At 34.7% G+C, this 14,676-nt stretch overlaps 1 protein-coding gene across 4 annotated transcripts in view; it reads right to left on the bottom strand.

The window, feature by feature from the left end:
• The window catches only part of LOC145692468 (WD repeat-containing protein 11-like), a 91,157-nt gene that overhangs the window by 55,739 nt on the left and 20,742 nt on the right, over positions 1–14,676 (bottom strand). For 3 of the 4 annotated variants that reach the window (XR_014132619.1, XM_081767776.1, XM_081767777.1), the window contains exons 4-9: positions 11,000–11,153; positions 8,022–8,195; positions 6,830–7,058; positions 4,299–4,467; positions 2,689–2,824; positions 718–852 (exon numbers count right to left, since the gene is read on the bottom strand). Coding sequence is in view for 3 of the 4 variants with exons in the window: in XM_081767776.1 (XP_081623902.1) it covers positions 718–852; positions 2,689–2,824; positions 4,299–4,467; positions 6,830–7,058; positions 8,022–8,195; positions 11,000–11,153 (997 nt within the window). In the remaining variant the exon portion in view is untranslated. The remainder of the gene's footprint in view (positions 1–717; positions 853–2,688; positions 2,825–4,298; positions 4,468–6,829; positions 7,059–8,021; positions 8,196–10,999; positions 11,154–14,676) is intronic. The other variant, XM_081767780.1, reaches the window with a different exon arrangement.

Raw genomic sequence — 14,676 nt, 5'->3', positions numbered from 1 at the left:
CCACTATCGCCCTTAAGGATACTTACATATAACACTTATCTCTTCTCAGACTTTCATCTGTCACTAATTGCGTGCACCCGATTGAACAATGATGAGACTAAAACTCTTGCTAATACAAATCCCTTGGACTCAAATGACTCTTCTTATCAAAGAAAACTTTCGTTTTCCTCGTTCGTACTACTATAAATACTTTGCACTAGATCTTTTGTTAACAACATATGTAATAGAGAACTAGTTTTGTAGTTTCAAAGATTGCTGTTATAATCTTCAAATAAGTTTTTCACACTTCCTATGTATTACTTTACATTCTAAATGAGCAACTACAATATACTATTATAAATTTGAATTCAACAGCCTTTTGCTTGCATTAACGACAATCGTATTTCTTTTGTTTTTCTTGCTAAGTCTCTTTATGGTTTACTAAATTTTTGGTTAGTTCCGGATTACAGTTACAGTACAATTTAGATGCAGTAAATAATCACACCGTTTACGAATTATACAAGTATGCGTCAAATTTTATCAAGTAAAATTATTTTTTCCAATATAATTGAACGTATCTTAACAATACATAAATTTCAAGATTTGAAACTATCTGTGTAATCTTTGGAGTAATTCTTAGTTCAAATTTAAAGAATGAAAAATTACTGGGCTTGCTAGCAACACAATCTCATTATTGTGTAAGAGAAGATGCGTCAAATTATATCTTAAAATAAATACCTAATTTTCTTTCACTAATAGGATCGCACGCCATTCCAAGGATTTTTGAGCCTTTTGTCTGTCGAATAACTTCACTTTGGCATTTTTGTTCATATCCAGTCTCCAAGAACACTTCGGCATTTATTGATCCCGTATCTGTAATAATAAATTAAACTTTCCTATTCAGAAACCACATACATTAGATAAATTCCTTAGTTTATACATCTTAATATTACTAAAGTAAAATCATACAGAATACCAATTTAAATCTGTTAAATATTATAAATTTGCTAACAATATTATCTATTTAAATCTAGGAAAAAGATAAAGAATTGCAGACACTTCTAAGATGAATATAACGATGTATCTTGACATAAAATTCTCAATGAAACTAGAGAAGAATAATAGGCTAACATTTTTTATTATAAATATTTTATTTTATTTAACGATAAATAAAATTATTTCTGAACTCTACAAAAATCCAAACGTGTGTGACTACTACACTTACAATGAACGAATCATCTCAACCATATAAAATTAAATCCAATGTTCGAATATATTTTTTTTAAAATGTGTTCAGAGTGATTTCGCACTTGAATATGTTGATAAGTAACTAACTCGTATTCAATCTGATCACAAAAAAATGGCTATAGCATGGAAACTATCAAGGAAAAAACAAGCTTTTGAAATTTTTACAAAGCATTACGTTAAAACTAATTTAAAATCTACTAGTACACAGATATGTTTCCCATTTCGGCAAGATACATACACAGACTCAAAATAATATGAAACAAATAAAGTTTTTCGAGTTCTTTCACTCATTGGTTATAAAATTTACTTTCGGGCTGGAATTTACTAGGGAACACATTCGGAATGTTAAAACGAATGAATCGGCTGTCTCGGAGATGTCCACGCAGTTGAACAATTCACAACGAAAACCAAGAATGTAAAAAATTTATGTAAGGCCTCTTCAAAGGGTGAAAGAAATGAGTTTAAATCGCATTATTAAAAGAAAAACAATCCAAAATTTAATCTGAGTTAGGGAAATTTAGACAAACAATGGAATTACCTAATGAACAACTTATTAGCAAACATCAAAGTTCACAGTAATAACATGATTCTATGATTCCCTTTTAATCGAAACGTACACAGAATTTTACAAACCCAAATAACCAAAATTTGACATTATTAAATATAAGGTTACCATATGATGTCAACAGACGTAGAGAATTTGTGAAGTGTTTTAGTGCATATAGTATGGAGGAGTTGTGTATATGATAGCTACCAAAGATGTATGAAATATGGTTCTTGTGTAGGCTTGACATACATTTCAACCAACAGACTATAATAACAGAATCGTAGACTAGAACTCCAAGTGAACAGAAGTCTGATGAAACAGCACACTAAAGCAAGCGATCACTAGCGATATCTCAATTTTATATTTTACACTATTGGCATTTGAAACAAACTAAACAATACAAAAACTTCACGATATACTTATATGAAACAACAGTTATAACTTAAATCTTAGTTGCAAGAGATGCCAGTTTAAAAAAAAAAAAAAAAAAAAAAATCCTTAAATTCGAACTTAGAAGCAAAATCACAAAATGGAACGATACATTGCTGTGTGTAAATGAGGGGGAAAGGAAACTCATATGACTTCAAATGAAATTAAATTTTTTACGTCCCACGTTTATGCCGGCTAGGCTAAAGAAGACGGTGATGATGAGAAATGAATGAAACGGTGCAATGAAGGAAGTGAGAGGAAACGTAAGAACCCCGAGAAAACCCACGCACACGGTGTTTGTCCACCACAAAGCTCACTTGGCGCGAGCTGCGATCGAATCAAGGATCTTATGCACCAGAAGTGAACGCTCTACCACTGAGCCACCGCAGCCCCACTGATATGGCTTAGTAAAATTTAATATAGCATCAGATAGTCTACTGACTTTGTTTAAATTATTTAGTTAATTATTCTTTCAATACTCTTACCTTGACTACTAATACTTCCGGCTGGTGCGTCGAGAGGAGATCCAACTATTGCCAATTGCCTTCGCCTGAATTTAACACTTACGCTACCGGATTCATGTAAACAATACAAAACATCTCTACTACGAGCTGACACCACCTGAAAATATATTAAAAGAACTGAACATATCTAGGTCACAAAACATGCAAACACTAGGAGAAACCGAAAGAAAAGGAGTAGCAGCAGAGCATACGTAAATACACTAAAAGATGATCTCGAATTGCCTACTGATCTCCTTCATATGCTGAGCTCGTCTACCCGCCACAATGTACTTCTTTATGTCAAAGATACAAAAAAAAATAAATAAATAAAATAACGAAAATATTATTAATCACACTTTAACAAATATCATTAATTACAACATTTAAAGTTTTTCCGTGTGGCCGAACGAATATCACGCTTGATTTGCTGCGTGTGATTTACTTCCAATTTCTAACGAGGATGCAATATTTCAGAATCGATTAATCATCGAAAAGCACTGCAGAACTACTTAAATTAAAAGAGCGAAACAACACTCCATACTCCTCCTCCTTGTACTACTATTACTACTAAAACTAAGCTGTTACAAATGTTTACTTTGAAGGAAAAACAAGTGTAGAACAACACTAAACACTTACTTGTATTTCTTTATTTCATTTGTATTATAAAATTATGTACAAAGTGTGGAATTTCTCAGAGACTTTGTAAACTACGTAAGTAAAAAATGTGTCACTAACACATTCAAATATGAATTATTAAATCATGAAATATACAATAACAGCAAACACAATGAAATAACTTGTAAGTCTATATATATATATATATATGTGTGTGTGTGTGTGTGTGAATTCAGTTTGGGTCTTCCTCTTAAGTATCATGATGAAGTGTTGTCTTTGAATCGAAAACAATACAAAATAAGAATAAGATCAATCGTCTTGATGAATGAACTAATATATTATATACAATGAAAGGAAAATAAATAAATCAATCAGAATGCTCCTAAATAAGATTGGAATCCTACACTAGGTGAAGCATTTCAACCGTCTTAATAAAAACCTGTAATTTTTCACTTCCAACAAATCTATTTACTTACTTTGAGTTTACCATCAACCATCCCAAACTCCGCACCATACGTATTTATGCAATTATTCAGCGTCCGAACTATTAGCAGGGTGACTGACAGACTGAGCGTCTTTCTTTTATTACAAAGATTGTCGTTGAAATGTTTTATTATTATTATTATTATTATTAGTACATTTACTTGCCTAAATAAGGAAAGTTACCTTGACGTTAACTTCATCCTATTACCCGGAATTCCTCATATATTCTCCTCAAAGTTGGATATAGAAACTGCGTGTCTTACATGTCGGCAAACACGTTAATATCGCCCTTACTTCTTTAATCCATATGTTCATATCATACATAGGTTCGGTAAAAATAGAATTGGCAGGAACTGTAGGAAGGAATTATGAATGTATATTTCTTCCAACTAAAGATACTACGACTTATATGTCTGAACAATTAAATAATATTTTAAATAGTTACCAAACTTAATATTATAATGGAGAGAAGATTAAAAAGCAAAAGCCTTTACCTGAAGCAAAGGTAACGCAGTTTTCTCTAAAGGAATAATACCAACTGTCTGATTTATATGCAAATCTAATATAAGCACTTCCCGCGGGTACACCAATAGAAGGCAATCTTTCATTGAACGATGATACGTCAATTGAAGACACTCGCTCACCGTCATTGAATCTTCGGGCCTGAAAAAAAAAAAGTAACAGCAACATTCATAAATAATTCTTCAATCTTATAAGCACTTGACAGAAAAGAAGACTCTCGACAGAAAAAAAAAATCTCCAAATATAAGACATATAACAGTCGATAGATCCCGTTAATGATATGAATGAGTGTAAAAGTTCATGTGCAGTTTCGGAGAAAAAAAAAAAGTGTTTGTTAAAACCTGATGCTGTACGAGAAGCACGCTAGTTATTATGGTCAACCTGATACTGAAGTATACCTCATTAAGGTCTTCGTTATGACATTGGCAAATAACAGTACATAGTATGGTCAATGGGATATAGCCCAAAATTCACACCAACTCTTAAATATGAATTTCTGTTTAATTAAAATAACGTCCACAGTTAATACACATATTAGTGGATACATGAGACCAAAATCAACAAAATGACATGCTTCAGCGTAAATTGCCATGCCTAATTTTAGAGCAAATCGGGAAAAAAGTAGCTTTTATGCGCTAATATTAATTGGAAGTTCTTATTCTATTAGAAAATATTGCTTATTTATTTATATATTGCACTAGCAGCGTTCACCCCGCTTCGCTGCGGTCACCCCGGAACGCAATAAACTTTGTTACTTAGATAATTTTTACTTTTTCGCTTTCAAATTGCAGTAAATGTTAACATTATAGCGCCTGTCATTTATGTTAACCCGCCGAGTGACACGGTCATGCGGGTTGCATATAAATACGTTTATTTTTATACCTATGATGAACTAACAAAGGATTTGTACGTTATGGACACTTGAATGGTCAATTATCTCAAGACACTGGTAATTAAAAATTAAAGTGATATGATAAAAACCATCTAGGGTCCAAATCCTAATAACCCCCCAAAAATGAAAGAAATTGGTTCAGCCGTATTAGCGTGATGAGCTAACAAAGGATTTGTGCGTTCTCTTTTATATAATAGATATGTAAAAAAAAATGGACTGTTAACTATCACATTTTTACCTTTGTTATTTGTGTTATCATATCAGTGATACTCACTCCTAGCAAGGACAGATACTCCTAACAGTTATGCCCTTACTACCTGTAAAGAATATACAACCAAACATTCGCAATGTAGAAATAACTGCTAATTTAAAGTTAACATCTTGAATACACAGTTAAGCATGAGAAATTTAAACAATATATCAGGTTGTCTAAAAAAGTACTGAGCCTATGAAGGTCAAAATTGAAGAAGAAAAAAAAAACATTTTATTTGAAATTAACACGAGATTACATATGTACTATTTTATTCGACGATCTTCTGCCATTTGTTCGACAATACCATAGAACAAATGATAGTTTGACAGTGTCAGATACAGGCTATACGGTATATGCATTAAAAACGCCAGCCAAGTTCTCTGGATTTCTGACAAGCCGTCAAACACGAATGTGGTCTGGCGTTTTCAGCGTAGTGTGCGACACCCATTCTGTTGACAAATTCCGTCTGTTTCTCTTAAATTGTTAGGCGTACTTGCGCTAATTGTCGACAGTATAGGACCGACTTCATCATTCTGCCCAGCGGCAGCAGCTCGTGATGCACGATGCCCTTCTTTGCCACAGACTGTGGAGCAGGTTTCTCACTTTGACCACGATCTCTTTCGCACACTCTTATAGTAGGTAACCCATTTTTCATCGCTCGTAATCAACCGCTTCAGAAATGGCTTGAGTTCGTTACGTTTCAGTAGAAATACGCAGACTAAAATTTGATCGAGCAAATGTTTTCGAGTCAGATCATGTGATACTCAAACATCGAACTTCTTTCCAAACGTCAAACGTGTCAGTTTCCTCCAAATGGTTTAATACTGTTTTTGTGATGGTTGTTTAGGTCATTCTGGCGATATCATGGATATTATGACTCTTTACATACCTGTCTTGCTCCACTTTTGCCAGAATATTTTCTACTTTTACTATGATTGGTCCCTGACTACGGAAAGCACCTTAGACATTGAAATTTCCAGAATGAAAATGACTGAACCATTTTTCGGCTGTTGCTTTTGATAACGTTATCTTGCCTATAAACAAAACAAATTTCTTCACGGGGCTGAGCAGCATTCCGAAATACAATTGTGAAATGTAGCGTAGTTTTGCGGAAAGTTTACTCATCTTTATGGCTCAATACTTTACGTTTGGTTATAAGAATTCCAACACTTTTTGCACATCTACTAGCTTCAATTGTCATTTCTCAAATGACGTTAGGCCTGACTCTATGTGACTCATGTACCCTGAGATTTGGGACACTAACGCCATCTTTTACGCAAAAGTCTCAATACTTTATAGACTACCTGATATCATGAAGCAAGGAGAGATGAATGATAAAGAAAGAGAGGAATGCTTACTTAGGTTTTGTTTCTCCCACAACAAGATCTTTCATAAGCCTTCGTAGCCTGTCCCGTGTTCGTTGTTTCTCCTCCTGCCCCACTGAAGTCAAGTTGGTTGCACTACCCCTGTAGCCAGACGCAGAAGGATTCGATTTGGGCGTAGAAATGTAAAATTTTTTCCCGTTACTGGATGGAACTTTACTCAACGTAAAGTCGTCTACGAACAAAATGCAGTCCTGGCAAAGGACTGAAAACAGAAAAGGAAAATGAAAGATATGAACAAAATAAGCCAGAAGTTCAATATTCTATACAGCTATTCTGTAACATTCAATTTTCTTTCTCTTGCTTCTAAATCAGTGGTAGTTTTTAAAAAGTATATACATTAATTCTCATCGATATCAGTAATTGGATCTACTACGTGATTTTTTTAAATGTGAAGTTGTTTATTTTAACGAAACATTAGCGAAATACGAAGTAGTTTATCAGAACACTGGGTTGTTTTTTTGGGGGGAGGGAGGGAGGGGGGTTGCATTTATACAGAGAAAAAGTTGTTTTTCTGTACAACTTACGGCGACATTGGATTATTGGTTTTCTAAAAATAGCTGTCCAATATATAATAATAATAATTTTACATTATGAACACATCTTTCTTTCTTCCCAAAATCAATCATATCCGAATAAAAGAGAAAAGCGAAAATAAAATTTTAAAAAAAAAGTGATCTTAAATGCAAAATTTGCTCTAAAAATCAAAAATATGCAATTAGTTTTTATACCTAGTAGTACAGAAAATAATATGAAGTGTATGTTCAGTTGTGCTGGGAAGGTTCTAAACTAGTCACATAAACTAAGCCTATTTTTAAAGACAAGACTTACCCGTAATGAGAATTAACACACCTCTCATCAAATAAAAACAAAAGAATGACAAGCATTACAACGATATTACTTTGGAAAAACAAAATCAAAACATTCATTGCTATAGGTGGTTTGTACACAATTTTTACATACATACTTTGATATCCATTATTTTACAAACCCTAAGGAAGTAATAAAACAATTCAGTATTATTTCAAGTGACTCGCGCAAATTCTAAAAATTCGCATCTACTAAAAAACTGAGGACACGCAGATCATAAGTCTGTGAAGTATTTACTAAACGCATTACTGTTATGTGTATGAAGACTGAAATATTTAAGTCATACTAATATACTTACATGCCAATCTTGAAAATTCAAACGGATCAAAGTCAAAACTGACCAGTGTTTCAGTGTATGTTTTCTTCCATAATTTTGACTTCGCTTTTGTATCCCAAATAATCAAAGAATAAGGAGGATGTATTGCAGCTAATAAATGTTCTGAATTCTCATGGCCCCGGATCCACTCCATGTCTAAAAAAGGATACCATTGACTTTAAGTTAATATCATTATTCAAGCATGTTATGCATGTACAAAACCATAACTTACAATATAATTACTTTATATGAATGTAAACTATTTGTAAACTAAATATTCATTCTTCAATTCGATTTTTTTAAAATAACTTTCTTCTGCAAAGAATGGATAAATTCAAATTGTTAAATTCGATCATCCGCATCCATCTTTCCTACATTTTCTTTTCAAGAATCAACCATGCCTAAATTTTCTTTCTTCCTCTCTTAGACAGAGCAGTGGCCTCTTTCTTCCACTCTTAGAATAGGCAGAGCAGTGGCCCTGAAAAATGCTCACCAGCTCTCATTTTCTTCACATTCTTCAAAATACTGCGGAAATTAAGAAGCAACACTATTTATTTATTTATTTATTTAATTTTATTTTAGTTATTTTTTTTTCGTAATTATTTGGTATTTAGAAAATACTAGCAAATAAAACAGCTGTGCTTTTGATGTGTTCTCCACAGTCAAAGAATACATATTCAAATCAATTATGGGTAAAAGGCTTATATGACGAACTGAGCAAAAATGAAGACCATCTCACAAACACTGGCTAGCTTACTCAATAATATTTTGTTCTTACTATGACATTAAGAAGAAAAATTTATCAGATGAGCGCAAAGAAGGGACAAACATTGCACATGTACGTTTTCCCAGAGAGTCTTCTCGCACTTGTTATTCCATAATCATTCACTAATGATATGATCTAGAAGCAAGAATCACGGTGACCGATATAATCTACGGAAGTTGACTATATTACAGAAGACGATTATATTTTAGAACATAGTTTTAAAATCGCCCACAAATTTAGAAAAGTACTTAACAGACTACAGAAACTCCTCTACTGACTCAAAAGTACATTCTAAAATCCATGAAGTTAGCTGCCATTGTGAACTCGAAACATACTGGAATTCTAAAGAACACACAAGAAAGTAGATGAACACAAAAGAAATTCTAAAGATAGTGAGACAGCAGTGTATACCGGACATCCACACATATAGCCTTTACCTTAGCAACAATAGCTTTCACCACAATAACTTAATAGCAGTAGAGGACACAATATTGTATAGAGCCTTTGCCATATCAGATGAAAGCAGAGGCCGAACTCCAGTATTTGAACACCACCTTTCAACAAAATGGCTACAGCGACACGAACACAAGAAGGACCCTAAAAAGGGCCGCCACGAAGCCATCCAACTCAAGAGAAAAAGAAAAAGAACGAAGAGAAACTGTCTGTCTTCCATGCATAGAATAACTTTCAGGAAAACTCAGTAGAATCCTATGAAAACTATCCATAAACCTCCTACCAAACTCAGGGCCTTGCTACGTACTCAGGGCCTAGTGAAAGATCATTTAGGACTTGGGGCACCTGGGGTGTACTATATATTCCATGTGAATGTGGGAAGGCCTATATTGGACAAACTGGATGCACAATTGAAATTCGACGAAAAGAGCATTTCGATTACATCCCAGGACAGCAAGCAGAAAATCTGGATTGCCAGAGCGTAGCGTAATTGAGAGATAATATTTCTTTCTCTGAAACAACTTTGGTAACAAGGCGTTCAGACTACTGGCAAAGAAATATGAAGGAAGCAATAGCAATACTTAAAGACGGCAGCAACCTCAATAGGGATACTGGTCTTCAACTCAGCCAAACATGGCTTTCCCTCATTGGAAGAAATACAAAACAACCAATCAGAGCTTGCTAACCAACACAGTCAACCATTTAATCACAATTGAGGCCACACGCTGACGCTGGATGAACGTCGTCATTGACCAATCAAACTCTGTCTCCTTCCTGTCAGCACCTATATAGTAAAAACTTCTGTTTCTGGTCTCTCATACTTTACCCTGAAGACGAGAACAATGTTGTCGTTCTCGAAACGTTGGACGACGTGGAATTTACCTGTCTGACTGCCCGAGAACAACTATATTCATTTTCAATCAAAATATGTGATGTGTAAAGCGCAATTCGAATTTTCTTCTAAAACCATGAGCAATGATGAAGATGGCAGAAAAATGCAACATCGAAATTAATCAGACAAAGAATAAAATAATACTTACTAAAAGGTAACTCTATTAATTTTACTGTATAATTATATAAGAATGCACTTAAGTAATATGAAAACCTTTAAAATCTCCCGTAGGATGACGACAAATGAACGAAGGTATCATTTAAACAAGAAAATACAGATACAATAAGAGCCACCACTCTTATCAATATTTACAATTATGATACTGTACACAGTGTCTTACGCAAAATCGACATTCTGCTAAACCACATTGACAAGACTTCGTTGTTCTTACTATCTACCACAGCATACGCTTCCCTTGGTTCTGACTACTATAACTCGTAGTAAAACATTTCATCCTTGATGTTGAGCAATCTCGACTGACGATTTTAATTGATTTTGGAAAACATTTAATTCTGGAAAATGAAAAAAACAACTTCGGCTTAACATGCTTGCGCTAACCACTACACTGTCCAACCTGTCCCTAGCCTAGCCACAATTTTCATTATTGATGTTGGTGCTCAGTTATTCAAACGAAACTCAACTATTTCTGTGCTTGGATAACTTACATAATACAGAATAACTTATATAATACAGAATATCTTCTCTTTCTATGGCTAAACTGAACTTTAATTCCGTTAAAATTACAGGTTGCAACGTTATATGTTGTAATCATAAGTAAAAAGATAATGTTACAGTATGGGAAAAATTAATATAACATTCTTTTTTCAATACATGAAAGGCAGTACATACCTAGAACAGGTTTATTTCCTTCTTGGAGGAAAGCTCTGGGGTTTCCGGCAATCATGTCCCATACTATAATGTGTCCCGTAGCGTCAGAAGAAGCCAAATCAAGTGCTACCGGACTTTTCGTGGACTTGTACGGTGATAAAGGTTGCCATTTCACCTGCACAGTAGTAGTAGTAGTAATAATAATAATAATAATAATAATAATAATAATAATAATAATAATAATAATAATAATAATAATAATAATAATAATAATAATGTAAATACATCAACTTTACTACGAAATTTACACTTCACCAAAATCCACCAACGGCTGTGTAAACAAAATTTTATTTCAACCTTCTTTATCTCTATATCTTACTATTTATTTAAATCTTCATTGTGTCCATTTTCGTGGGTTTTTTTTTCCTATCTACAACATTAATTAAAATTATAAATTACCTTTGTTCAGGCATAGCTTAAAGTTACAAATTGCACTTGTGCAGGAATAATTTATTATGGTTGTGTACAAATGATTATAACATGGATAACGTACATTTATAACAAACAGCTGTTGTAATAGCAAGCATTGGTGTAAGGTGCTGTTTCCGTCGGGGAATGGATTATAAATGCCAGAACACCTTCACCACTGACAAAAGCTAAGGTAATATTAGCATATATTAGTAATATGGAGAGCCAACACTATCCGTTCTGGAAAAATATCGTTTCTCATGAGACCCGCGAAGTCAAATGGTCTCAGGTCTGATCAGAGAAAAGATGGGTGACTATTCGTATGCCACTGCGGCGTCTCCCTAGCGTTGTAAGGACTATTGGGAAGCTATTTCAAAGAAACAAGTAGTGAACTCCGGTCTAGGAGTCCAGCATCAACGGTGAGGGAAGCCGACAATGCTAACTACACATCACTCCTGAATGCCACAAGCCAGTTAGTAGGCTCTGGCTTCCAAGCATTGTGCTGTCATGAGTTCAATTATTTTGGTAATATGGAGAACATTATATTCATGGTTTTCTCGCAGTTTTCATTTCCTTCTACATTATCATTCCACCATTCTTTTATAATTATTCCATTTTATTTCTCATTCCTCTTAGCCTAAGGGCAAAAGTGTTGGATTTCAAATTAAATATTTACTTTCATTTTTGGGAGACCCGGAATTGATTTGCGGCGAGAGCTCATGTTGTTAAGATCCCATGTTAAGATGTAGGTTCATATCTCATACAGCCTCGCTGCTGAACAGGACTCTAAACTCAAATCAAATCAATTTCATTTTACACGTGCTCAGCCAATGCTGCACCTGATGGACCCCAGTAAAATCTGTAAATACAGGAATCTTTTTTCCACGTTGCCACTCTTGGTCACGTCGTGTAACAATGTTCAAAATTCGGACTTATTTGCTATATATATATATAATTTTACCAAGCAAGAAAAAACGGCATGTTTCACGCTTTATTTCGTTCAACATTACTTCTACTACAGAGCTACTTAGGTCATTCTGAATTGTATTGGTATTACAGTAGAAGTAGTCGCATTAGACAAATGAGTTGCAGGTTTGTTTTTAACACGTTGACTGCCAAGGCCGAAATTCAATTCCGACCCCCGGAGCCATCAAATGTTTTATCCTGAATGAATTAGCATAAATTTGCATACGTGCAGAAACAATACTTTTCATCTGCGCCGCAGGCCATTCACAGGTATTTTACTTCAGGGCCGCATGACCACATAAACTCCTTTAACAAAGCCAAGACTAAAGCCCACGCGTGGAAATCACAACTTGAAGAAGAAGAAATGTGAAGCCCGCATGTGGATTTCATGGCTCCTGTGAAGAACTATGTGAAGCCCATATGCGGGCTTTACGGCAGTCAACGTGTTAAATAATATTCTACAAACAAATTCAGCAATTATACCTTCTAAATGACAATTCCTGCTTTGGTAAAGAAAAACTCTTCAGATTAACCAAAGTCTTAATATTTTTACTTTTATATTATCATTATGTACAATTATATCATTGCGACTCGCTCATCTACTTGAGTATCCATTCTTCAAATGTCTTTAACGCAGTAATTGGATGGAAATGTCTTTCGGACTATTCATGAGACCCTCTATTGACATTTGTATCACTGAATTCTGAGACATATAGCAATTTACCACTTAATAAACATTCAGTTAACTATTTCGTAGAATTATAATGGCTGCTTTGAAAACGAACAGTGTTAAGATTTTATTTTGGTTTTAAGTTCTGTAAGGTACGGTAAGGTAGGTCTGTTATTTAAAATAACTTTACATTATTATAGAATTCAGTGAATTAAAAGGACACAATTTGGCCTAGTCAATCACACATTGGCTGGTTTACGTCTGTGCAAGACGAAATTTCCGAGACCGCGAACTTGGATCAGCCAGTAAATACCTGTACCTACGCTCTATCTGCACAGATTTAACTAGGAATATCGAAACCTAACCCTTACCGATTTTTTTAGAAAGTGTTAGACACACATTATAACAAAGAATGAACGAATACTTTATTGCTTAACGAAATAAAATTACATAAACGAACTGAACTGAACTGAACGAAACGCTAAATTTCCATTATATTCAATGCACTGGAAGGAACAGATCAACGACACCGCTTCCAGGCACAATTTCATCTTCGTGAGAGTCGTACCTGCTCGGTTTTACTCGAAGAAAATATATCTCTCTCCACCGGTCAACAATTGAGTGTCGAATAGCATTGTAGTGTAGGCAGCATAAGTGACAAAAGCGTCTGATTTCATATGCCAGTGAATGGACTCCCCTAGAAAATGCAGTTTCTTTCACGTTTTCACAATAATTTAAATCTTACTTAGAGGCACAGAAGTGGCTGTTCCCTTTGTTCCACGGAGCAATCGCCAGTGATAACAAGCTTCATTGTGGTACAACAGTGACAGAAACTTGTTTACATTATTTTCGCAACAGCAAGTCACAGAGGAAAAAATCCTCAAATTAATGAATCATAATTGTTAGTGGGTACAAAAGAAGATTGTATATGTATTATCAAACAATTCAACACTGTCTTTCCAGAATGATTAAGTAATTTGTCTAAAATATGTTCGAAAAAATGTAAAACTGGAAATGGAAACAGAAGGAACGTTAATATTAGGTTGGTGCGAAGATTCCAAGAACTGACTAAGATGCTTGAAGAGATGATAGTCTGTGGGAGAGACGTCAGGAGAACACGATGAATAAGAGAGTTTCACTGCAGCTCATGGAGAGTTTGCTTGGCCCTTTGAGCGACATTTAGGTGCGTATTCTGCCACGTGAGGACAGTACATCTTTCGAACATTTCTAGATGGCTGCGGGCAAAGTTGTGGTGCATTTCATGGAGTTCGCTGGCACTGTAATGATCCGCAATGATGGTTTCATCTCAACGAAGAAAGACATAATGGATCAACCCCACCCACAGACAAGCAACTACATCTTCTACGGGTTTGGGAAACCGTCCTGAGCTTATCAACATCCAACCATAGTCCTGGTCGGACTTTCGTAGCAGATCCATCATCTGAACGATAGGACAATGTGATGCACCAACCCTTCCTCGTTACTATTACACTCAAGAGAACTACACACCTCACGATGATAATTTTTGGGGGGTAGGTTTCAAATGAAATGAAATGAAATTTTTGAGTTTTACGTCCCACGCTTATGCCGGTTA

The sequence above is a fragment of the Thermobia domestica genome, chromosome 1, assembly GCF_964235325.1.
Source record: "Thermobia domestica chromosome 1, izTheDome1.hap1.1, whole genome shotgun sequence".
In the NCBI taxonomy this organism is placed as follows: Eukaryota; Metazoa; Arthropoda; class Insecta; order Zygentoma; family Lepismatidae; genus Thermobia; species Thermobia domestica.
This window is presented reverse-complemented; position numbering and strand designations above follow the sequence as displayed.